The following is a 26,533-nucleotide window of genomic DNA, read 5'->3' on the forward strand; positions in this document are numbered from 1 at the left end:
TTTTTTAAATTAAATTCCACGCTTAACTGGTTTTAATAGTCTTATGCTGAGTCTAAACTAAAACAAAAAACAGGGTTTGTAAATATCATGGATAACTAAATGGAATCAATTAATCATAGACTAAAATAAAATTTTTATTTGAATATTTGGACATTTCCAAATGAACTATAAAATAACAAACAATTTAGCTTTTAATAATAATAAATTGTTCATCGGATAACACTTAAGCAGGATTATTGTTAATTATATTTTAGTTTTGGGAAATTCCCTCATAAAGTTTAATAATAAGCAAAGCCTGTATTTTATCCTCTTAAAACCTTCACCTTTTGTTGCTAGGAATTTACAATCTGCTTAAATGGGGTGTCTAAACTGTTAGAACTTTCTAGCAATTAATTGAGGATTATATTGTTTTGCGTTCTTAATACCTACCTTTCATTTAATGTTCAATCAATCTAGTTCAATAATAGAAGTAATCTTTTATAAAATTCTTAATAAAATAATAAGTAGTTTATTCTGGTAATTCAAATAATTAATATTTTTGTTTAACCATTAATTTCATTTTTTCAAATTTTCTTGGCCAGCTCTGCCTAGTGCTCTTGCTTCAGGCGACTAACTTATGAGCCCATAAGTAGTAAAATTTGTTGCGATTACGAGGGTCGTTTGAAAAGTCCGTGCAAAGTCAGAGAGATTGCACTACTGGCGCGTATCGAGGTTATGTTTAGTTAGTAGCATCTCTTGGAAGAACGCACACCAAGTTTCAGCCAGATCGGTCTATTTCTTTGTGTTTGGCATTCGTTTGAATCGAGGAAGTCGAGTGATTTTCAAAAAATGGACGAAAAATAATTTCGTGTGTTGATTAAACACTACTTTATGAAAGGCAAAACGCCTCAGGAGACTAAAGAGAAGCTTGATAAACATTATGGTGACTCTGCACCTTCGATTAGAACAGTTTATAAGTGGTTTCAAAATTTTCGGAGTGGCCATATGGGCACAAGTGACGCTGAACGTTCTGGACGCCCTGTTGAGGTTACTACTCCAGAAATCATTGATAAAATCCATGATATGGTGATGGATGACAGAAGAGTGAAGGTGCGTGAGATTGCTAGTGCTGTGGGCATCTCGAATGAACGGGTACATAATATTTTGCATCAACATTTGTACATGACAAAGCTATCCGCAAGATGGGTGCTGCGATTGCTCACGCTTGACCAAAAACGAAATCGTGTGAAGTGTTGCAAGGACGGTTTGCAGCTGTTCCAGAAGAATCCGCAGGACTTTAAGCGTCGTTTCGTCACTGTGGATGAAACATGGATACATCACTACACTCCTGAGACCAAAGAACAATCTAAACAATGGGTTACCAAGGGGGAATCTGCGCCAAAAAAGGCGAAGACCGTTCCTTCGGCCGGAAAGATTATGGCGACTGTCTTTTGGGATTCGCAAGGAATAATCCTCATCGACTATCTGGAAAAGGGTAAAACTATTACAGGCGCATATTATTCATCGTTATTGGACCGTTTGAAAACCGAGCTGCAAGAAAAACGCCCACGATTGGCCCACAAAAAAGTCCTTTTCCATCACTACAACGCACCAGCTCACACCTCAGCAATTGTGGTCGCAAAATTAATGGAAATATGGTTCCCGACTCGTTTCGCATCCCCCCTATTCTCCAGACTTGGCTCCCTCGGACTACTATTTGTTCCCCAATATGAAGAAATGGCTGGCGGGAAAAAGATTTTATTCAAACGAGGAGGTGATTGCAGAAACGAATGGCTATTTTTCAGACTTGGACAAATCCTATTATTCGGAAGGGATCAACAAACTAGAGCAGCGTTGGACGAAGTGTATAAGCCTAAAAGGAGACTATGTTGAAAAATAAAAAAGGTTTACCCCAAAAAATTAAGTTGTTTTTATTTTTGCACGGACTTTTCAAACGACCCTCGTAAGTCTAATTGAAGTGATAAACTAAGTACCACAAAGAAAAATAAATAAATGTTACACTAATACTTAAAAAATGTAATATGAACACCAATTACATTTTCTTACTTTGATTATTAAAGGTTTTCACTTAAATATTACCTTAAAATTCCAGAAACTTGTACAATTTTTCTGGTACAATTGTACAATTACAATTAAGCGCCCCATACATTTCACTGAAATTTCTAATTGGATTAGACCCTAATTTTTTTCATTTCTCCAGAAATAGTTTAGACAAATTTTGCTTTAAAAATTAGGCGAAGAAATGTATACCGTTCCGTAGTAGTATTCAGTTAGTGTAGATGAAGTTTCGGTGGAAAATTGTGGACATTTTCGAAAAGAGCTCGTAAAGAAAAACTTTTAGCACAGTTATAGATTCAAAACTTTAAAAAAAATTTTGCAGACTAAGAATATCTGGAATTAAGATGGTTATGCTTTTGTCTGAATCATCCATTCATTAAAATTCGCAGATTTGTCGCTTATATTCTACTAAGGGGGGTTACAAGTGTTGCTTAGATTCAGAGTTTGATGATAATTGGCAGCCGCTGTTGCCATCTTAAGGGGCAGATGTTGGTTTAGTTGGTCAAGAGCTAAGGCTTTGTAAGTGGGAGATCTCCCAGTTCGAATCTCGCGTTTGGCTAGTTTTTATTTTTGTGAGAAGAAAAAAAATTGTTTCTAGTAAAGTACCAGCTTCCGCCCCTGTCCACCGACACCTAATTGGAAGTTGGACGTTAAGCTCCACCTGAAAAAGTAGGCGATTATTTTACTTTACTGTTGCGATCTTAATGTAAGGATTCTTCATTTTATCAGATTTTCTTAAAATTTTTAAAACTTACTTTACACTTTTTAAGTACTTGTCGTACTCCAGTGAATTCAACGCTGTCTCGAGATCTTTAGCAAGTTGAAAACAGAGGAGTTCTCCTCGTAACAAAAATGGCTGAAACTCTCAAAGAGGGGAGGTCCTTATCTACTATACCTTTGAAGGGAGTGCCTCAAGTAGTACTTTGCTGTGACTTCAGGAACAGAATCCACTTCATAACCTAGTAAATATATTATTTTGTTACATTTAACATGAGTAACATTGAAACCATTAACTTGACAGTATAAATTCTGAGTTTTAAAGAAAAAAAATGGAGTAAAGAGGAAGTCCTGGGAGTTACATCGCCAAAAATAAATGCGGTGTAAATGTTATATTTAAAAATGAATATTACCTACATTTATTTTCATCCGTTGAAAGTATTTAGTTTTCTACAGACTCAGACTTTAACACAAAAAGATGAAATGTGAAGTTTGCACGGGACAAAGGAGGCATGCCTGTTTTGGATAACCAGAAATTGAAACCCAAACCTCCACACTGGTACAACAAAGCCCTTTTGTCCTTTTTTATTCCTTATTCTACCCTACACCTGAGAACATTTTAATAAAAGGGAAAAGAATGAGAGAGAATATGAGCTAGCAAGAGACAGAGAGAGAGAGAGCGGTAAGAGATTGTACCATCGCCTCACCACAACAACAGTCATTCCCCCGCTAGTAGTCCTTCCTATTCCGGCGAACAAGAAACGCTTATCCCATTGGCGGCTGTACGTACAGTAGCCCTTACTTCTGCAGTAGACAGTAGAGATGGTTATTGCGAACAGATGAAATGAGATGCCAAAACCTAGCGGCAGCCACTTCTTAATATCTTGAAGATAAAAAAAGAGAACCATGAACTCCATATTCCAACGCAGACTCTTCCCACTGTCAGGTTATCAAAATATACAACAAAAAAGAGGAAATATTAATCTTAGACCTGTTTCTAAAGACAAGAAAAATTCTGTAATTAATATTTTTCAACTTCAAAAAATAAAGACAAACTTTTACAGCACCTAGTCTTTTAACCCCAAAATATTAACTAAATTTTAGTCCAATTTTCCTTATAATGGAAGAGATTTGTGCTGAAAATTCCTTTACGAATATAGGATGAAAAAATAATTGCCATTTCAGTCGTGATTACATTTATTCTGCCGAGCTTTCGACCTAGGGACTAGGACTAGGTCATCTTCAAGGCTAGTTTACAAAGTAATATTTTTACATTACAGGGTTGGTGTGCCTTTCAGTCCATGAACAGACAAGACAGAAGACACACCAACCCTGTAATGTAAAAATATTACTTTGTAAACTAGCCCTGAAGATGACCTAGTCGCTAGGTCGAAAGATCGGCAGAATAAATGTATCACGACTGAAATGGCAATTATTTTTTCATCCTATTGAAACTATGAATCAGTCACCAAAAAGAATGAACAACAATTCCTTTACGTCTCCTCTTTGCGTAGATTGCAATGAGGAGGAGGATTTCAAACATGTAATAATGATATGTCCACGTTATGTGGTAGAAAGGAAACGAATGTTTGACGACATATACAGGAATTTAGATGCACCATTTCGCTACGAAGACATTATATTCTCCACCAACATTTATGTGCTTAAGTCAATAGCAGAGTATTTAAAAGCTATAGCCGAATTAGAATGAATGGAAGAAAATGCTTAGAGAAGGATTACGTGATTTTAATTTTGGTTAAGCGAGAAGGATGGCAGGAGCACAGAGTGCTGCTCCATCCATTAGCAGTAGTTTATGTAAATAGCGGTATATAGTAGAATGATGAATGTGTGAAGCGAATGTATTTGTAGGTAAGAATGGAGAGTGAGTGATATTCTAGTGATAAGCACCTAGACGATGCTCGCTGCATGGCGGAAGCCAATGCCAAAAAAAAAAAAAAAAATTCCTTTACGAAGTTCTCGAAACGATTCAAGCGGCTCACCTTAGGATTGTTCTTCCAAGATGAATTACCAGCTCTCTGCCCAGTACGGACGACTTCTCCTATACCCAGTGATCAACCGTCACGTTGCCTCGTTAACCCAAAACACCGGAAACGAACGCTAGAAAGATCATTTTATGTTGTCCGCCAATCCGCTTCATGATTTCTGTACAGTATTAGTTCAGTAGCCTTAAGGATTCTCCCATACATCTGAAAGCATGTAAGACTTCCTGGCTAAGCGTAGAAGATGAAATTGTTGGAATTAAATAATTTTCTGTCCAACGATTTTTTTCGGAACTAGCCTACGAGGTGTGGCTATTGAATAACGAGACTGATGCTGTAAAACATTTTATTTTAAATTTATACATATTTAGTTATTATCACCTTCAATATACACCCCTATCCCTACAACGCTCCATGCGAATTTACCATTGTTCAAAACAGTGCTGGAAGTCTTTTTCTGTGAGCTCCTGCATGACGCGTGCCGCTTTTTCTTTCACAGCTTCAACGGACCGAAATCGTGTTCCTTTTAATACAGATTTGACTTTGGGGAACAGATAAAAGTCACATGGGGCCAGGTCAGACGAATAAGGCGGATGGCCTAAAACTGGGATTTTCTACTTGGCTAGGGAAGCGTCTTGACAGACAATGCATTGTGAGCCGGCGTGTTGTCTTGATGGAGAGAACCCCGTGACTTGTTCTTCCACAAATCGGGTCGTTTTTTCCTTACTCTTTCACGGAGTTGAGCAAGCATCTCACTATTAGTAATGTTGATTAATTATAATGGATATTTTCATCCGTTTTGGACGTGGAAGGGCGACCCGGTTGGTCATCATCTCCGAAGTCTTCTCGGCCATCTTGGAAACGCTTGAATCACTCAAAAACTCGCGCACGTAATTAACATTCATCACCATAAACTTCTTTTAATAAAAGATAAGTTTCAGTAGCTCGGTTTTATCAAGTTTTCATGTGAAATTTCACGACAATTCGTTGCTCTACTACATGTGTTGTATCATGTTTTTTGGCAAAACGAAACTAACACCTCTTACACAAACGACGGTTCCGGTCAAACAGATTTCTCTACAAAGACGTGAGTTGCTGCGGTTCAAAAGAGAAGGCTTTAGGCTGCACAGCTGTCGGTCGTTAAGATTTGGTGCATGCATAGTTTTTTCTGTAGCAGCATCAGTTTCTTTATTTAATAGTCACACCTCGTGATGTGAGCTATACTGAAAAGTCAAACCTTGATTTAGCCCCATAATATTCTGAATCCAACTGCGAGGGATCTGTCTTTGGTCACCTGTCTTTCCACAACTTCCAAGCTGGGAAAGATCTGAAGATGTATTTACAAGCTAAGCTTGAGATAGTGAAGATCCAAAACTGGGACAGCTTCTTTCTTCTAAGTGTCCTTGACGCAGCTTAAATTGAAGTTGAAAATGGAGAGTGTTGAATATTTTCACATTTCAAAAGAGATTTAATCAATCCATAATCAATAATTTTATGTATATTAATCTTGATGTATAAATTAATTATCTGAAGTAAATTATCTAGCTTTATTTTTTTTCTTTTTGGTTGTAATAGAACAAGTTGAAGTGTTAATTAATGAAGAGATTTTTATAGTATATAAAAGTATGAATGATTTTGTTGCATCTGGCAGCAGCAGCAGCTATAAGAGTTTTGCTATTCAATTCCACTACCAAACTGATGGTAACTTTTTTAAATTAAACGTCAGCAGAGCTTGTGACTAATTACTAACACCTGGCTATGCTGGCAACATAAATTATCAGTGTCACTCCATTAATAATTCAACTGGTTACTGACGGGGCTGGGGGTGCGAGAAAGAAAGGAGGACAGAGGGAGGAAGGAAAAGCTGGAAAAGCTGCAATACACACAATTGTAGAGTTGGCAATATTTAAAAAGTCTGAATATTTACATTAACTTCACTAAATAACTTTCAACAGTTTTCGTTATATTTTTACTTTTCTTTAAGCACTCATAAGATGACGTATATATGGCAAACGTTGGACAGGAAGTGCACATTTTGTGAACTAATTACGTAAGAAAATTTCTAAAAAAATTAGTCCGGTGTTCCTGTAAAATCAATTTTCACACGTTTGATACGCCTAACTTATAAACAGAGAATCTGCAGGAGGTTCAAATTTTGATGTATAGATTACACTTTTTCTTGTCTATTGCCGCCAGTAATTTTTGGCTTCATTCCTTTTCCAAGTTATCCAATCTCAAAGGCCATCTTATATTTTCCAACTCAAGTTCAAATCCTCGTCCATTCCCGTAATACTAGATCTCGTCCCCTCTGATCTCTATATTCCCTCTCACCGTACCTCATCCTTTGACAAATCCTTCCTTATACGTGCTACCTCTCTCTGGAACTCCTTGCCATCATCTGTCCGCCATGCTCCTACCCTCTCCATCTTTAAATCCCGTCTATTTAGTTATCTCCTTTCTATTCAGCTTCCTCCGAAATTCTAATTGTTTTAATTTATTTCCTTAATTTCTGCTGTTATTTTTATTTTCACTTTTTGTAAATACTTACGTATATTTTCTGTTTAATCAATGGCCAAACTGTCAAGGCCTCTATTTGTACCAGTTTTTATTCTTAGAGGATAATTGTCCCAGAATAATAAATTTATTTTCTATTCTATGTAATGGAGAGAATTAAGCAGGAATATAAAGGGATATTAACTTTAGCTCCCAATAAAAACAGAATTTTAGAAGTAGTAGCTCTTTCTCTTTCTCCAGTCCGAAGAGATTGTCTTTCTATCACCGCCATCTTGCGAAATATAAGCCTAAAAAAAAGAATTACAACTTTTAACCACTTTGTGAACTTCTACAAGAGTTACTCACGACCAAATCTTGGGTTTACCAAACGGAACTCCAGTGTTCTTTTAGCATTAACCAGAGAGGGTTACTAAATGGATTGTTAGAACACGAACTTAACCTCCAAAAATCACATCAATATCTTCTTGACTAAGGGAAACCGAGTATACTCACAATGGATGCCAGGTTACTGTGGGACATTAGAGTTTTGAACGAGCTGACTGGCTAGCTTAGTAAGGAGTCATGACGTTACCTTTCTGGCCCCACAACCCCTTATTTCGGCATTTAAAAGAAAAAAAAAATTGGTTACAACTTATTTTTAAAATTGAAGTTTGAAAATGCACGATAATCATTGGAAGAAAACAGTGAAAATGCTTACAAGACGATCCTATGCTCGAATTCTTGAAAAGGGATGCTTTGAAACGGTAACCGAATAATGGCTGCCTTCAGAAGTACTTCTATTTTAGTAGTAGACGTAAGGTCAAGGGAGTTAATCACTAGGGACAGGCGCAGCTTTTATTGGGAAATTTCTGGATTAAGGGACCTCATTGGACCATAAAATAAGTAGAAGACACCCAGAAGTAATGGAAATAGTACCGTACATTCTCGATAAATTCACATGTCTAAATCAACTGCAGACTACAAACAATACATTTCTATATTTTAACACGTTTTTTAGCGGTTATGTTTTAGGTAAACAAGTTATCTAAAGGTTCAAGAAAGCTCAAACTTAACTACAGCTTCCAATGTTAAGATTTGCAACGAAATTTGTCGAATCTGGAGAAGGATATTACTGTTTTTCACATTTTTTCTTAAACCAAGTATTCTAGGAGGAAGAAAGATTACAATAACAATGTAAAAATATAAAATGTAATTATACTGGCATTAAGCTCAGAAGATGACCTAGTCCCTAGGTGGAGAGCTCGGCAAAAATTAAAAAATAATCATGACTGAAATTGGGATTATTCCTTCTTCCTTCCGGATTAATGAATTAAGTTACGAAAAACAATGAACAATCCTTAGGATTTTAGTTGACCAACTAAAACCCTAACATTATTTGAAGCACACTGCAAGGAAAATTGGTTTTAGGGAGAGGTGATCTCCAAAAAATAAGCTTTAAGCTCCGCCCTATAGTTGTCTCTTCAGTGTAATGAACGGTTTATACAATATTTAAGAACATTAAAAGGGTTTACTGGATTCATCCAGGCCCAAAACTAAACTTATTAAACTTACTCAACTATTCCAAACTTTCAATAAGTAATATAACTTTCAAAACATCGACCATCATAAGGAGTTTTAAAATGAACTTGCAGGCGTTCTCATTGAAAAAAAATTATTCTTTATTTTTAATTAAAAAGAGAGAGAGAGATAGTTTTTATCTTCAAGAACACCAATCTGTACTAACATATTCAGTCTTCTTCAGTTCTTTCTTGTCAGCTTCTCTACTTTGGCCTAGAACAGGTGTAAACAAAAATCAAACATTGAAGGAAAAAAAAGTCTGAATATTGTTATTTATTTGGTAATTGAGAAAATAATGTTTTGTTATTTGAATTACGATGTTGCGCATCATGTACTGATTTACCGCGGGAAATATATTATATTTTACTCGAGCGTGTATTTCAAAATTTTCTCTTTCATTTAAGGCGCCACAAGTGAGGGTCATTGGCGACCGGAGATTTTGTTCGACAGTACACTGCTGGTCTACGGTTACAGGCAACATTATCGTACAGTAAGAAGCTTCAGGGAAACAAAAATCGTATGAAACAACAGCTGGATTCGAACCCGGGATCACCCACATGAGAATATAGTACGCTACCACTGAACTAATTCACTCCCTGAGAGTATATTATTATTATTTTTCAGACTCGTTCCAAGTTAAAAAGTCCAATTAATATTACGTTTCCGTTGACCTCGAATTCTGTACACATTGAGATAATTTTAAACTTAAAAACAGAGGCGCCACGATAGCAGATCGGTTAGAGGCTAGACCCGCAAAGCTAAGATGTATTGTTGGTTTAGTGGGTTCGATTCCCCTGGTGTAGGTCTTGGATTTTATTTAATGGTTAATATGAGAAATTTTTAGTAAAGTATGTTAGGTGGTTATAGGCAAGACCCGCAATACTAAGATGTATTGTTGGTTTAGTGGGTTCGATTCCCCTGGTGTAGGTCTTGGATTTTATTTAATGGTTAATATGAGAAATTTTTAGTAAAATATGTTAGGCGGTTATAGGCTAGACCCGCAAAGCTAAGGTGTATTGTTGGTTTAGTGGGTTCGATTCCCCTGGTGTAGGTCTTGGATTTTATTTAATGGTTAATATGAGAAATTTTTAGTAAAGTATGTTAGGTGGTTATAGGCAAGACCCGCAATACTAAGATGTATTGTTGGTTTAGTGGGTTCGATACCCCTGGTGTAGGTCTTGGATTTTATTTAATGGTTAATATGAGAAATTTATTAGTAAAGTTTGTTAGGCGGTTATAGGCTAGACCCGCAATACTAAGATGTTTTGTTGGTTTAGTGGGTTCGATTCCCCTGGTGTAGGTCTTGGATTTTATTTAATGGTTAATATGAGAAATTTATTAGTAAAGTTTGTTAGGCGGTTATAGGCTAGACCCGCAATACTAAGATGTTTTGTTGGTTTAGTGGGTTCGATTCCCCTGGTGTAGGTCTTGGATTTTATTTAATGGTTAATATGAGAAATTTTTAGTAAAATATGTTAGGCGGTTATAGGCTAGACCCGCAAAGCTAAGATGTATTGTTGGTTTAGTGGGTTCGATTCCCCTGGTGTAGGTCTTGGATTTTATTTAATGGTTAATATGAGAAATTTTTAGTAAAGTATGTTAGGTGGTTATAGGCAAGACCCGCAATACTAAGATGTATTGTTGGTTTAGTGGGTTCGATACCCCTGGTGTAGGTCTTGGATTTTATTTAATGGTTAATATGAGAAATTTATAGTAAAGTATGTTAGGTGGTTATAGGCTAGACCCGCAATACTAAGATGTTTTGTTGGTTTAGTGGGTTCGATCCCCCTGATGTAGGTCTTGGATTTTATTTAATGGTTAATGTGAGAACTTTCTAGTAACGTATGTTTGAAAAAATAAGCATTACATTACTTGAAACAACTTTTTTATAAGAATGGTTAATATGAAATACTTTTTCTTTTTTTTAAATAAGGAAATGTATCTTCAGTTAAATAAAATAATCTACTAATTATGAAAAGTACGGACTTATTAACACATAATCTAACTTAAAAAATTGGTACATCGGTTTTCTCAATTCCTAGCCAAGCGTGCCCAGTCTGTAACATCTACCAAAACTCTGAATTGAATCCTAATCAGCATGAGGAGATAGTTTGTATCTTCCTGCTAAATGATTTTCCAAAAAGAAGTTCCTGGAAAACACATTTCCTCTTCTAATCGTATTTTTCTATGAAAGAGAATTTATTAAGAATCTCTTTGGAGGATAAGGTACCAAACAGAATGATTCCAAAGAAGATCATTCAATTCTAAGCAGGAAGTGGTAATGGCAGGGAAAAGCAATGCCACTTAGTAGCCGGCCATCTCTTGTAGCACTCCTTTGGAAAATGGAGTTTTCCACTAAAATGTACTGAAAGGGAAATATAAATGGTACCAAATGCTTTACAGTAGCTAAGTGATTTCTGAAGGGAGGAACGCAAAACCAAAAATATATTGTGGTACTAATGCAATTTTAGTTGCAAGCCCTTAAATTGGCATCACAATTTAGTATCCGTTTCAGCTGGGCTTAGCGTCCCTATCTACCTAAATTTTTTAGTTTTTCTCATTAAATTTTTTCCAATACCTACTTTCAGGTGGGGGGGAAGTATTCAATGTATGGATAAGATGAAAACTGCAATAACTAAGCCCCTAGTACTTAACTCCATTAAACAAAGAACTTCAATCATTATTATGTTGCACAATACTTTGTTCCCTTCCCAAAACAACAAAATAACTTAGTAAAGAACTTCGCACAGCTTTTCATCGTACTTTGTTGTTGGCAGTTGAGCTTGTTATCTGACTTACATGATGGTGGATTTTTATTTTGTCTTTGGTTTTTTTTTTCATTTATTGCTCCTTCCTCCATTCTCTCCTTGCATTTCTTTCGCAATAATTTCTTTCGGATTAATATAGTTTTTCTCTTTTTGCATCTAACTTACCTCCAATTCGCCAGCGTTTGCTTTGATTTTATCGAATAAATTGATAAAATAATTGTCTATTTCCTCTCTTCTGCCACCGGCTTTATTAAATTCTTTATAAGACTTTTCCACTTCTTTGGTAATGGATAGCCAAGTTGCTTGGGCTGATTTGGCCAAATTTTCTGTATTGGCCACTACAGTTGGATAGGCTTTCTTCAATTTTTCTGCTTCTTCGTTGAATAGGGATTTAACATTCTGTACAATGGATTGTACTTCAGGATTGGATTTTAACTGAAAACAGAGAGGAGAAAAAAATTATCTTAATTTTCAATAATGGCAAGAAAAGCAAATTTTAGTGAATAAAGATCCCCATATTTACTTCTCTTACCTGTTCTTCCAATTTCCTGCCTGTTTCCTTCAAACTATGGGCCAATTTTTCATTATGCTCTCTAAATACTTTGACAACTTCTTGTCCATTAGGATTCTTGGATAGTCCAACCTTTTCTTTTAACTGATTGCCAATTCCATCGAAAAATTCTTTAGTATTCTGCACTACATCTTGGAAAACGGTACCCTTTGGTTGTTCAGTTTTGCCATTCTGAATTAATAAAAAATAAATAATTAAGAACCACTGAAAAAATGCTGCTTATTTTTTATTTAAGCGGCGCCAACTTCTGAGGTCATTTTAAGCGCACAACCAGCTTCCAGACAGTCCATCACCATACGGTGAGCTAGCAATAGTAAAACAGAACGACCAGCTGCTAGATTCGAACCAGGGAATTTAACGTTGAAATCCACACTTATCACTGAGCTTATCCCTTTTGTTCTAATTATCAGAGAATTGTTAAAGATTAACCCAATTTATATGGTATTATCTGTTTTAGGATACGTAATCGTGTTTTATTTAAGGCGAGCGGGTGATTGGCCCTCAGCGCCCGAGTCTGATGAAGGGACTGCCTTCTCAGAGCCTTCAAACATGCTCTCCCATCCGGGACGATTTCCTAGGGACGGTAGCCCTAGGGTATGTATTATGTTAATGTGCTTATGTAGTAGTGTATCATGTGGTTTAAGTACTGTTCTGGTGAGTGTGCATAGTGTACTGAGCTAGGGTTACCCATGGGGGCGCTGCTCCCCTGTGCCTGCATGCAGCAGACACCCCTTACAGGAGGCTGATTGCATCCTAACTGGATGGGCGATGGGGCCGCCAACTCCCTACGCCAACGGTCATCTATAAAACGATTATTAGACCGGTTGTTATGTATGGCTCGGAGACGTGGGCGCTGACGGTGGCCGATGAAAGTAGACTAAATTACTGGGAAAGGAAGGTCCTTAGAACTATCTACGGACCTATAGCTGACAATGGAGTTTTCAGATGTAGAAAGAACATCGAGCTGAAGGAGCTGTATAAGGATGCAGACTTGGTGACCACTATTAAAATCGGAAGACTGAGATGGTTGGGGCACCTAGAAAGAATGGATCGTGGAAGAGAGGCCCACGCAAAGTTTTTGAAGGGCATCCTGGGGGGAAAAGACCGCGGGGTAGACCGCGACTCCATTGGCTACAAGATGTGGAGGATGACCTCCAAAAAATGCAGATACACCAATGGAGAAGAAAGGCAGTAGATCGAGACGGCTGGTCTAATCTGCTTAAGGAGGCCAAGGTCCTACAAGGGCCGTAGTGCCAAGGAAAGAAGAAGAAATGGTATTATTTTACTGATAAATCCTTTCACAATTCACTGTTATCCTTTATGTACACAAATTTGACAGTCAACTGACAAAATTATCATTGATCAAATAAAAAAAGATGTCTGAAAACCGTTTAAACCACATAATCTATGAAGATAAGTCTATCTTATTATTATTATTTTAGATAATGGATAAGCAGTTAAAAGTGAGCCTTTGTCCAAAACCGTGGAGAAAGGGTAACGGAAACCCCCAGGCTTGCGCAGGATGAAATGTACATTATTTGGTAATCCTTCTAAAATATACCACGGTATTATTCCAGCAAGACAATGCGGGATAATCCTAGGATTCTAGCAAGCCAATTCGGATAATCCTAGGTTTCCAGGCAGGCAATTCTATATTCAAAATGAACTCATGTATCACGATAGCCCTTTTATGTTATGTTAAGGACAAAAGGAAAAAGCACTGCCCTTGATTATTGTGACATTTCAGATGCTTGTAGCCATTACCAACATATTACTTTGCCAAGGAGCTTGGAGCTTTTTTGTCTTGGCTTTTTATGGACAACACTCTAAGGCAGTGGTTTTTAACCGGTGTTCCGCGAATATGGTCCAAGTGTTCCGCGAAGTTTCAATTTTAAATTCATTGAAAATTAGAAACTTAAGAAAGATAGGAAAACAAAAAATCGTTCCTTTTTTTTAAATTTGAATTTTCCACTACCAAAGCTGGCCGATCTTTTTAAGTCATGGTCTTTTACAGCATTATTCATTAATTTTAAGTTCTTGCTAAATACCGAATTTAAAATTTTTTAATGTTAGTGTTCCGCGAGAATAATAATCACATGTGTTCCGCGTCTTTGAAAAGGTTAAGAACCACTGCACTAAGGGAACAAGAATAGCTCAAACTTCTTATTACGTTCCTCTAAAATACATTTTCACTTTATTAATATTTTATCAAAAATTGTTTTTACGTCTTATTTTTTTCCAATCTTTATAAACTCATTCGACTAACAAGTAGATCTACAACGTTTAGTGGGAGAACCATTTTTTTTCTCCTACACCAAAATTCAATTTGAAAGACCAGTGAAAGAGCAAACATATTTCGTGTTCGAGTAAAATTGAAATTATAAAGAATAAAAATGAATTTATTTTAATTAAATCCAACTGAATTTGAAAAAACAATGTTTCTGATTAAACGTTCTACACATGAAAATTAAATAAGTAAGTACAAAAACCGGAAATCGAAAAACAAAGAAAAAAAAACAGGAAGAAATAATTGGGAATCAAAATCAAAATCCAATTATGACTCATAAAATTTTAAATACTTCTACGCACGAGAGTTATTTTTCTTTATACATCGAATTTTTACTAAATATTGACTTTAGAGGAAACAGATACTTTCCTTAAGATCGATGTTTATAAATAGAAAGTGCAACAAGTGGAAAATTAACGGAAGTTGATTAGAAAAATCATTCAAGGGGCTTCATGTGTGAAGGTTGTGACCTGTCATCGCAAAACAAATAATGGTAGTGAAAATGACCCAATTTGGCGATTCCTTAAATGATTCCCCCAATCAATTCCCTCCAAAAAGGCTATTAATCAAAGTTTCTTGAAAAAGAACAAAAAAATCAAATAAAATGTGTAGATATAAAAGGAAGTTTTCGTTTTTATGCTCAAATAATATCTATTTAAACACAAATTTGTGGATTCAGGCGGGGGACATCTAAGCGGATATTTATGCTGAAACATCAATGTACATAAATTGACACTTTTTGCAACATTCCGTAGTTACCATGAAAGAAAATTGTAGTCAAAGGAAGTATTCAATTATTATTCTATTTCCGCATTAGAAAAATAATGGATTTCCATGAATGAAACATTCATTTCCAACGTTTTCCACAGCCTGATCAGAAAATTTAATGGCAAAGCAATATTGAGCAAATCGCGCTTTCTCTGAAATATTATATGATTTGAAATTTGAGATCGTTTAAATAAAAAAAATTTAAGTACTCGTAATTCAACAGAATATCGCAAAATTAAACCAGCTTTGTAGCATCCAAAAAAATATTGTAACCATTTTTAATCTACTCCAGTGTTTCCAGTTCTCTGGAACATTTTTTTTTTTTTGGACAAAATTGAACGGAAGTGGGAACTACAGCTTAAAAAAGGAAGCATTATAATCGTGCAAATTTTCGTTTTTTTCTCTTTCAAATATTACTATACGACTTAAGAGAACAGACGCTTCGGACAACTGAAAAGACTACTCGACAACAGATCAAAACTCACTCTGGACAACAAAAGACTTATATATGTAAGTATCTCCTTAACAAAAACTTACAGTTTTAAAAGTTAAGTATAAAGGTTGATTAAACGCCAAAAGGTACACAAATCAGCTAGTACCCAACATTTCATTCATGCTTAGTTCATATAATTTAAGTAATTTTGCTGCATTAACTTTTCCTTCACATTTTTTAGAATTTATTAGATATCACAGACCCTTATGCTGGCCATATTTATCTACAAAATATTTGTTCAAGTAGCACTGTAGATTGACTTTAATATCTATTAATATTAATCTATAATAATCAAACTATTAATTACAGGTTAAAAAATTCAAAAACTTTTTGAAAAAATGCTTACATCAACATACATCAATGATTTTGTTTATTTTATTTATTTTTTTAAATCGTCTGTTTAAGTTCATTCTTCGATTAAAGTAATTGTTATTTTATGTAGTAGCCAAACGTTTATAATTAAAGGTAATAATTATCTGGCTTTATCGCAAATAATATGGTTTTCTTCAATTACATTCTCAATCTAGGTGTTCTTCCCACAATGTTGTATACATGTAATATAAAATAAATGAGATATGCATACGTTTAGGACATCTAATTATTCCAGTATTTTACTATAAGTAAAATTAGGGGGTCTAAATTAAATTACAATTGAGAAATGAATAAATAATGTTGAATAATCTACTTGTTATTAACTGTGTGTTATTTGTGCTCACGAATATTTCGGTAAGACGAATTCAAGACTGAAATATTCTTTTAAATCCGTGATTCAAATTTAAACAGTAGCCGACTCTAACTTTGTCTTTTTCTACTTTTGCATATATCGTATATATGTGACATCTCAGAATAAAGGGCAAATTAAAGCTAAATCCGAAGAATAATTCGGAATAGAGTTAAAATAAAGTACCTATTTAAAAACGGATATAATATACATCTTATCATAATTATAACAAAATAATATTATGAATGAACTGGCCAGCATAAGGGTCTGTGATATCTAATAAATTCTAAAAAATGTGAAGGAAAAGTTAATGCAGCAAAATTACTTAAATTATATGAACTAAGCATGAATGAAATGTTGGGTACTAGCTGATTTGTGTACCTTTTGGCGTTTAATCAACCCTTATACTTAACTTTTAAAACTGTAAGTTTTTGTTAAGGAGATTTTTGTACCTTTTGGATAGATTTTCATTTTTGTCTATTTTGCGAAGTTACATATCTGCTTTACAGATTTGTTTAAAATTTGGAATAAGCAATTCTATCATTATAACCTGAAAAGGTGTTAAGTCGGAACTGTAACTACCACTGGAGAGATCTTTATAAAGAATGATTATAGTTGCCATCCTCAATAACAATTTTTTTGAGAAAGCGTTTTGAATAAAATAGGAAGGTATTTGTACGTAACTAGCAAAATTAAACTGCGATTTCAGTACTTCCTTTTAAGAGGAGTAAGAAAAACAAACTGCGAATACAGTACTTCTCCCAAAAAGGCAAAGAGGCAAAGATTTTGAATCGAACGACAATTCATTGATGTAAATCGGTTCACCCATTGATAATTTTAACAGTTGCAAGACTTCCTCTTAGTAGGTGTAAGAGCATGATGGCACTTCACTGCCACGTAGAGGACCTTTAATCACTTCTTCGTGCTAAATTTTATCAAAATCGGACTAAGCGTTATGGAAATATTGGTAATAATAGTTTTAGAAAGGGCTTTACTTGGGTGGGGCAAACTCCCCTCCTTATAGGCGTAGCGTCGAGACTTTTAAAATGCAAATCTGTACAAAATTTCGATTCGAATGACACTTTATTCATGAAAATCAGTTCACGTGTCGATAATTTGAAACGATTGCTATACTTCCTCTTAACAAGTGTAAGATTAGATCGTCGCTTTAATGTTATGTAGGGGAGCCCTAACCCTATCACCCTACCAAATTTTATCAAAATCGGGCCAAGATTTACAGAGTAATTAGTAATAATAATTTTGGAGGGGGCTTACATAAAGGGGGCTAACTCCTCTCCCATTCGATGTACAGCGACGAGACCCCCAAAAGGCACATCTACATAAAATTCCGAATCGAATGACACCTCATTCATGAAAATCGGTTCACGCGTTTAGGCGCTACGCAGTTTACAAAAAAGGTAACAACAACAACAACAACAACAACAACAACAACAACAACAACAACAAGAACAAGAACAACAACAATTTTTGAAAATGCCGTTTTTGCACATTTTCGGCAACTTTTTTCTCAAAATCTATCAGATCTAGGTTGTTGCAAAAAAATTACAGTTATAAAGGAGGGTTTGCCCTACATTATAAAGAAAATTTGGGAATTTTATCTTTTATAGAAAAAGAGAAAAAAATTGTCAAAGTTGGGTGTTTTTCAACGTTACGCTTTTTCCTACAGTTTTTGATGATCAACCCTTATACAACTGTCCTACCGGACAGTTTTAATATTAAAGCCAGTCTGGGCATTGAACTGTAGGGGTTCAACCCAACGCTCAAATCTGCGAAAGGATCCAGTCCTTGCAATCTAAAATTCTTCGCTCTACAGTAAACGCTCCTTTCTACGTCACCAATCAAACCATTCACACAGACTTGAACATTCCTTTCGTGCAACACAAGTGGCTGAAAACACGATACAGAAAATTCTATCTTAACATTCAAACACATCACAATCCACTTGTACAACATCTATCTTCCAGAACATTTCCAGACAACACTTCCTAGACAGTCTTAAAAGACAGTGTGGTCTCGCGATCTCCTCTCTGATGAAGAGAGTCAGTAGAATGTAGAATGTTTTTTGGAGTGTTATCGATGGGTAACTTCTCCATTCTGATATGAGTGAATGTTATTTATTGTTATCATTGTTGCTTATAACGCAAAATGCGTTGATTGTAACTAAATAAATGATTTAAATAAATAAATAAATAAATAAATATTACTCATACTATTATTAATTGAATGAATTTATGTATTAATTATCAAAAAAATAAAAAATAAAATAAATATGAAGTAAGTTGTGTACCTGCACTATGAATAAAACTGCAACAGTAAGTATAATGATCTGTCTCATTTTGGGTGGAAAATAATAAACCACTACTACCCTACAATACGGAAGACTAAATAATTGTTTGGCAAACTGCACCATGGATATGTACATATATATGGAAACTTCAATGCCCCCTCCAAGGGATAACAAAGGAGTTGTACTATCTACAAACATTTTTATCAATGTACGATAATATGTAAACTAAATGTTGGGAGAAGTACAAATCAAAAAACAAATCTGAAAGTCTTAGATTAGTAATATGTTATTAAAATCTAGGAATGAACAATGGAATCCAGAAAAAATGCAACAGTTAAAAAGAAAAAAAGTTCAAGGAATGAAAGAACAGGACAAAATCTTAGCACTACTTCTACGCCATTCCCTTTTTATATTGTTAGGGAATATTATTATTATTATTATCTGTATTTAAGTTTGTACAAACCGTTACAGAGGAGTTCACAGAATACATGATTAAATTTTAAATCAAAAATACATTTCTTAAAATATAGTAAAAGAAAGGAAGTAACAAAAATTTATACTAAAAATACATAGTGTAAAATAATTAATTTAAACTTAAAGTAAACAATGAAACTAAAAAGCAAACTCTACTCGAGGCATTCTAGAAAAAGAAATGAAGTAGAAAACAATTTTAGCAGTAGGGTAAATAGAGAGCTAGAGTTCTGTCAGTTGGATTTTAAAAAAGAATCTCGTAACTTATTTAATTTAAGATCCTAATTAATAATGTTATTAAATTTACTTTCTGTACTCGAATTTAGATATAAGAAAAATCGAAATTCAAAAAAATATAAATAAATAAATAAATAAATAAATATCATCACTTTATTAAAAGAATTAGTTTATTTTTTTTAATTACTTTACCGGTGAATCTGTCCTGTGCCTAATTATTTTATTTTTTCTGTATATAAGTTACAATCATTATAGAGGAGTTCAATATATAGCAAATAGAAATGTAGGGAAAGCAGACAGATTGAGAAAGAGAGAGAAAATAGTGAATAAATAAATGTAAATAAATAAGTAAATAAATGAAAGTTTGATAAAGTGTACAATTTGAAGTATGGAGCTGACTTAAATTTATAAAACATACCTAAGGGTATCTGCTATTAACAATTTTCTTTTTAAGGCTTTAATTGTAAAGTAATAAATATTGTAAAGTTTATTAACAGAATCTATTTTAAGGAGGCCAATCAGGCCATTACCATCCAACAAGTACTGATTTATATGTAATAACCTTAATGATTCAAATAAAGGGCAGGTCAAGAAAAAATGAAAAAGGTCGTCCGGTAAATTCAAGTTGCAGCAAGTACAGATATCCTCAGCGTTCCATTTACAATGAATATCGTCAATAGAAAAAGTTATATGTTTAAAGTTCATCAGCCGAATTCTGCTGATGAGGCGTGTTACCTTAATTGGAACTAGAAAATAAAAATATTCTTCTATACCCGGCACTGTTTTCAAGTGAAAATATAAATGGTTATAAGTCGAATTTTTGGTTCTCTCCCAGTCGTCAAAACTTAATTTATTTTCAAACTTTTTTAACATATTATTCATATTGTTCTTAATGCTACTGGGATCCCGGTTCGACCATAACCACTCTTGATCTGCAAATACAAACAGTTTTTTTAATTGAGATGCCCAATTGTAAGTTTCATTAGAGCTAGGCCCATTTTCTAATTCCAATTGTCTGTCAAAACAAAGTCTAAGCAATCTATTAGCAGGCATATTTAAAATTTTTATGTACCAGCGTAAAGTTAACTTGAATATAATATTACTAATTTTATTTTTATCTAGTTCAAACCTTATAAAATAATTAGGGGTACTAGCTGGCCAGTGAAACACATATTTAAAGTACCTAGTGAGCACAATTTCTATCTGTTCTAGATACCGTAGTGACCACACTTCCGCTCCGTAAACGAGCACAGATCGTATTAAACTTTCGAAAAATTTATCTTTCGTATCCCAACTGGATGATTTAGATTTAGTTAATATACCAATAACATTACTAATGGCTGCAGTTGATTTGTTTATCATTTCAGTGCATGTTTTGGAAAATATTCCCGTGCTTGGAAATAGAATTCCGAGGTAATTAAAACTATCAACTACGTTCAATTTGTAGTTATTATAATAAAATTGTGATTTTTGGCTTCGCTTACCACCTTTGTTGAAGATCATAATTTTTGTTTTATTTACATTAACTTCCAAACCATTATTTATTGTATACTTATGGAGTGCATTCAATTTCTTTTGTAGTTCCCTTGGCGTGTCTGCCAGAAGTATTAAATCATCCGCGTAAAGTAGGCAACGAGTGCCCCGTTTACTGTTTATAGACACATCTTGGCGGATTAGTAATATGTTATTAAAATCTAGGAATGAACAATGGAATCCAGAAAAAATGCAACAGTTAAAAAGAAAAAAGGTCAAAGAATGAAAGAACAGGACAAAATCTTAGCACTACTTCTACGCCATTCCCTTTTTATATTGTTAGGGAATAAATATTTACTCTTTTGTTCCAAATTTGAGGGAAATCGAAAAGGTAGAAATGAGTTGGTGGTCTAATTTTTCACACTTTTCATCGTTCCTTTGGTAACATTAAGCGCCTTAACACACCACACAACTGTACAGAAACATGTAATCATCAGCAGCCTGCAACCTGAACATAATTCTTTAATCTAAAAATTTGGACTTAAGTTTAGATTAGATAAATTCTTTTAGATTTTTCGTAAGTGCGAGAAAAGATGTATACAATAAGTAAATAGGAGGTGAATGAGATGAACTGGTGCGGGAGGAGAGCAGGAGGAGAGAAGCTACCCAGCGGTAGCACTCTCTATAGGAGAGAGGAGAATGTGGGGAGGAGAATGTGAGGAGGAGAGAGTGATGAACTGGTGCGGGAGGAGAGCAGGAGGAGAGAAGCTACCCAGCGGTAGCACTCTCTATAGAAGAGAGGAGAATGTGAGGAGAGAGTGATGAACTGGTGCGGGAGGAGAGCAGGAGGAGAGAAACTACCCAGCGGTAGCACTCTCTATAGAAGAGAGGAGAATGTGGGGAGGAGAGTGTGAGGAGGAGAGAGGAGAGATAGGAGAATAAAGACCTAAACGTCTTCAGACTACAAGGAAATCGCGGGGCCACTGGCGATTCAGTCGGCGAGGAGCATTAGGGATGTCAGAGAAGGCGAGAGACAGTACAAGAGGATTGATTAGAGCTAGTCGAGAGAGTAGTATGGAATTTTTGGTATTTCGTCTTGGCGAGTTAGCCTATGAAGGGAATGTTGAGGTCGTTGTGAAGAGTGAGGTTAGTCCACCGTAGAAAGGAGTATCTGTCGGAGGAGTTTTGACTGAAATGTCAACTTTTTCTTTATAGTAAAAAAAATGCATGTAATTTTCTATGCAGTTCAATGCACTTAGTCAAAAACATGTTTTCCTAATTAATAGTTACCATCTTTGAGTCTACGATTCTAGGAAGGTGCGTAAAATTTCTCATGAAATTCCAGTCTCAAATTTCTATTTTAAATACCCAAGTTTTTATTTTTTCAGTGCTAAAGCACCATTTTGGGGAAACTGTATTGTCGTGTTAAAAGTTTTTCCCTCTCTCATCTCTCTCTCTCTATCTCACAATCCACGCCTCTTTTCACGCCTTTCTTTCATCCAAGATAGCCCTCCCACAAGCCTAAGTAGTACTAGCCAGTTATTATTTCTTTAGCCCTTGGCAAGATTTTGAATGAAAACAAACCCTTTGGCAGCGCACAGAGACGGAATTAGTCATGACATTTCCAGTAGATGTAATGGACTTGGTACTTATTTTTTGGGGGGTGAGTGGGGGTGCCCGAGAGGAGCCACAGTCTTAGCACCTGTTGCTTTGATTTGCTATTTCGTTACTGTCATGTAGTGATGGATTCTCATTCCCAATACACACAGTACGTTTACAAAGAGGAACGTTTATTATGTTCAGGGACTTAGTTCCCTTGAGTACAATAAAGAAGTTAATGTGTAAACTAAGTAGAATAACCTTTCAGATATAACAAAAATGAAAACAACAATAAGTATTAGTATAATTGAATGAAATAGCTTCTATTTAAAGATTATTTAAATGGCAAGTATTTACTTCTTAATAAATCAATAAATAATTAAAATTGGTATAAAAATGAAGTTGATAGAAATGGTTATAATAATCACTAGATTAGAAATAAATATTACTGTTGAAGCTTAAATATATCCTCTAAAACTTAGAAGACCATAACTTAACAAAAAAGTAAGCAGGTAAGTCCATTCCATATTGTACTAGCTGTAGATATATGTTAGATCTGTCCTGTTTCTCAACGATTGAAGATTCATTTATAACTATAGTTAGCACTTACTAGGCTAAGGTTTTTGCCTTGAAATAGTAATTAATGTTACTACAGATTAAACCTATTGATAAAATTCTGGGTTTGCGGGAAAAATAGGGAAAATTTGTTCCTAAGTAAAAAAAAAAAGTAAAGTAATCGCCTATTATTTCAGGAGGGGCTTAACGTCCAACTACCAATTAGGTGCCGTGGACGGAGGCGTCTAGCAAACATACTTTACTGTAAATTTCTTTTATTAACCATTAAATAAAATCCAAGGCCCTAAGACCGGGGAATCGAACCCACTAAACCAACAATACATTTTAGCTTTGCGGGTCTAGTCTCTTAACCGCTCGGCTACCGTGGCGCCTTTTGTTCCTCATTACTACAGGAATTATGTTGAGAGAAAGTTGAGTTCTACATTTTTGTTGAAGCATTTTACCGTAAGAGAAAGGCTCTTTTAGGCTCCAAAATTGTAACCACTAACTCCTAGGCTAATCCTCTACATTTTGTGAACACTAAATTCCCGTCTACCCACCTAACTTAGCATTAAAACCAAGCAAAGTATCCATAAAATGAATTAAAAAGCAAAATATTGATAAGAAAATTTAACATTAGCGAATATTTGGTGAAAATATTTCTTAATAAATATTTAATATAAGTTTAGAAGTTAAAATCTTCAGCGTTCTATACATTCCAGTCGTTCTGGAATCTATTTCCAGCCCCCATACACAGGCATTCTTTTAAAAGAAGCTAGGGCAAATGTAATATTAATCTTCAATTTAAGAAAGAGCCCAGACTATTGGCAAGTTCGACCTCCTTTATTGAATCTTATTTACAGGATCACTGTCGAATGCTTTTATAAAGTTCAATTACTATTCCAGCTGGTATTTCCAGCCAATATATAATATATATTTTTAAAAAATTGTTGAAATTATGAATGAAACAAACCAGTTTTTCCAGGATATCTTTCATTATGATCTTGTCACCAGAAATTTGTTAATCCCTCTCAAAATAGCTAAAGAAATCACTTTTTATTTTTTAGAAAAAAACTTCAAATTATTTTTATTATATTTTTTTACTATGGTTTCATTAAGTAATATTTCCATAAAGTTCCATGGATACCTTACGAATAATGAAAAATTGGAGTGAAATTCACAAAGGCTTTAGCTTACAATATTTAGAAGGTTTCTAAGGCGCTACGATATCCGAACGGTTAAGAGACTAGACCCGCAATGCTAAGATGTATTGTTGGTTTAGTGGGTTCGATTCCCCGGTCTCTAGGCCTTGGATTTTATTTGAGGTTTTATTTAATATGAGAAATTTATAGTAAAGTATGTTTGTTTATAAGTCGCCTCCCATCCACTAAACCTAATTTGGTAGTTGGACGTATAGCCTGCCTGAAATTATAGGCATTGCTTTATTTCACTGTGCTTAAGGTTTACATTAAACTTCAGATTTCGTCACCTGGCTACACATTACACATTACTGTAGAAAGGAGATAATTGAACAGAAGGGATTTAAAGATGGAAAGGTTAGGAGCATGGTGAAAAGATGATGGTAAGAGGTTCCAGAGAGAGGTAGCGCGAATCTTAAGAAAGATTTGTGAAAGGATGAAGTATGGTGTGGGGGAATATAGAGATCAGAGGGACGAGATCTAGTTTAGCGAGAATGGATCAAGGATTTGAACTTGAAGAGTTGGGAAAATATAAGATGGTCTATGAGATTGGATGACTTGGAAAAGGAATGAAATACGGTGTGTGAGAATATAGAGATCAGAGAAACAAGATCTAGTACTGCGAGAATGGATCAAGGATTTGAACTTGAAGAGTTGGAAAATACGTATAAGATGGTCTTTGAGATTGGATAACTTGGAAAAGAAATGAAGCCAACAAACACTGGCGGTGATAGACATGGGAAAAGCCAGTCAATTCATCGTAGTAGTGCGAAATGCGAGTGTCTCTGAGAACGCTGAAAATAAATCTTATGAAGCAGTTCATGAGACGCTTGAGAGCTTAGCTTCGAGATCACCAGAAAGACCGGCCTTACACTAAAAAAAATGATATCCGTTGCAATTCCTTTAATTCTGTAGATCTAACTTTTACTGTAACAAGATAAATGGACCATTCTCTTGTATCCAAAGATGTGCTGATTATAATAGCGTTTATTTCGATTGAGGAAAACCCATTTTTAAAATATACCTTCAGAAAGCTACCAAGCTATCTTTTTAATAAATGAAAAATAATTTTTCCGCATGGGCAAGCGTATTTGTAGTTTCACAAGGGTTTTCCTTGACATATTTTCCTTATTACTCGATGACCAAGTATAAGTATATGTTGACTAAAAATACAAACTGATCTCATATATCCTTCACTTCCTTAAAGCGAAAAAAAAGAGAAGAGACATAAGATACAGAATATAAATTTCCTTTGAAAGAGTGAGTGAGAAAGATAGTCAAAGGATAAGAAATAACGGTCATAACAAGCAGGAAAAACTGCTGTGAAAATATTTATCCTAGCAAGATGCTTTTCACACAGATGGACGCCAAGGTTTTCATTGGGGGGAGGGGCACCAAAAGGGGAGTTATTGCAGGCGGGGGCTTTTCCTTCCCACCCTCTACTCATGGAAGAAGAAACATTATATCTGTTACAAAGAAGTGGAAGAACTGAAGCTGGGGTATGGGTACCCCCTCTGCGTTCTGTTGCAAGATGAGTGTGGATGTCTCTTGGCTACAGAACTGACGCACAAGGAGTGTACAAGACACCAGCGGTTGGTTATAACAAAGCATCTAAATTATAAATACGATATGTGTTTGGTAAGTTACACTTTGTGGCATTATAATAGATGTAAGCCACTGCGGCTACTGTAAAAAGAAAAAACGGAGCCAGAATATACATCTCTTTTGCTACATTCTCATACAGTTGGAAGTCATCTCCAGCATTCTCCAGTTAGAGAGACAGCAACTCTTCTCTTCTTCCGCTTCCTCACCGACACATGTACACTACGATGTAAATGACTACACACACAGTTTATTACCCTCATCTGTTCCATCCCCCCCCCGTTACGGCCATGTCCTTCCTTCCACAGCCGCCCCCACTTCTTGTATGATGTCTAATATAATTCTTTTTACAACCCACTCAAAACCTACAAACTATCCGTGTAACCGTCCTGAACTGAATTATGCTCATATATTTAACGATATCCACAATTACCTCACTCACAAATGGCGTAAGAAAAATTCAAATAATACTTTTTATGTAAAGTGGATTGGTCGGAAGTACTAACATTTAAAATAATTATTTTCTGCCATAAATAATTACTTAATTACTTATACCAACTTCAGATTATGTTTAAAATTTTATTAATAAATAATTGGCATAATGGATTATTTCATCACTCTCCAATGAGTTGGTG

The 26,533-nt window shown here is 35.0% G+C and overlaps 1 protein-coding gene across 3 annotated transcripts; it reads right to left on the bottom strand.

Moving 5' to 3' along the window:
• Positions 1 to 2,826: 2,826 nt before the first annotated feature.
• On the bottom strand, positions 2,827 to 24,210 carry LOC141456966 (uncharacterized). 3 transcript variants are annotated; one of them, XM_074133409.1, is made up of 5 exons: positions 18,763 to 18,931; positions 12,147 to 12,356; positions 11,780 to 12,049; positions 9,013 to 9,059; positions 2,827 to 3,017 (listed from the first exon to the last, which is right to left on the bottom strand). In XM_074133409.1, exons 1-4 carry the CDS (start codon positions 18,895 to 18,897, stop codon positions 9,027 to 9,029), a joined length of 648 nt encoding a protein of 215 aa, XP_073989510.1. In that variant the 5' UTR covers positions 18,898 to 18,931; the 3' UTR covers positions 2,827 to 3,017; positions 9,013 to 9,026. The 3 variants fall into 3 exon arrangements, with proteins under 3 accessions (XP_073989510.1, XP_073989509.1, XP_073989511.1); XM_074133408.1 differs by lacking the exon at positions 2,827 to 3,017 and having other exon boundaries at positions 8,906 to 9,059; positions 18,763 to 18,928; XM_074133410.1 differs by lacking the exons at positions 2,827 to 3,017; positions 18,763 to 18,931 and adding an exon at positions 24,071 to 24,210 and having other exon boundaries at positions 8,907 to 9,059.
• Between the last annotated feature and the right edge of the window lie 2,323 nt (positions 24,211 to 26,533).

The sequence above is a fragment of the Rhodnius prolixus genome, unplaced genomic scaffold, assembly GCF_049639745.1.
Source record: "Rhodnius prolixus isolate KJV_2025 unplaced genomic scaffold, Rpr scaffold_10, whole genome shotgun sequence".
Lineage (NCBI taxonomy): Eukaryota > Metazoa > Arthropoda > Insecta > Hemiptera > Reduviidae > Rhodnius > Rhodnius prolixus.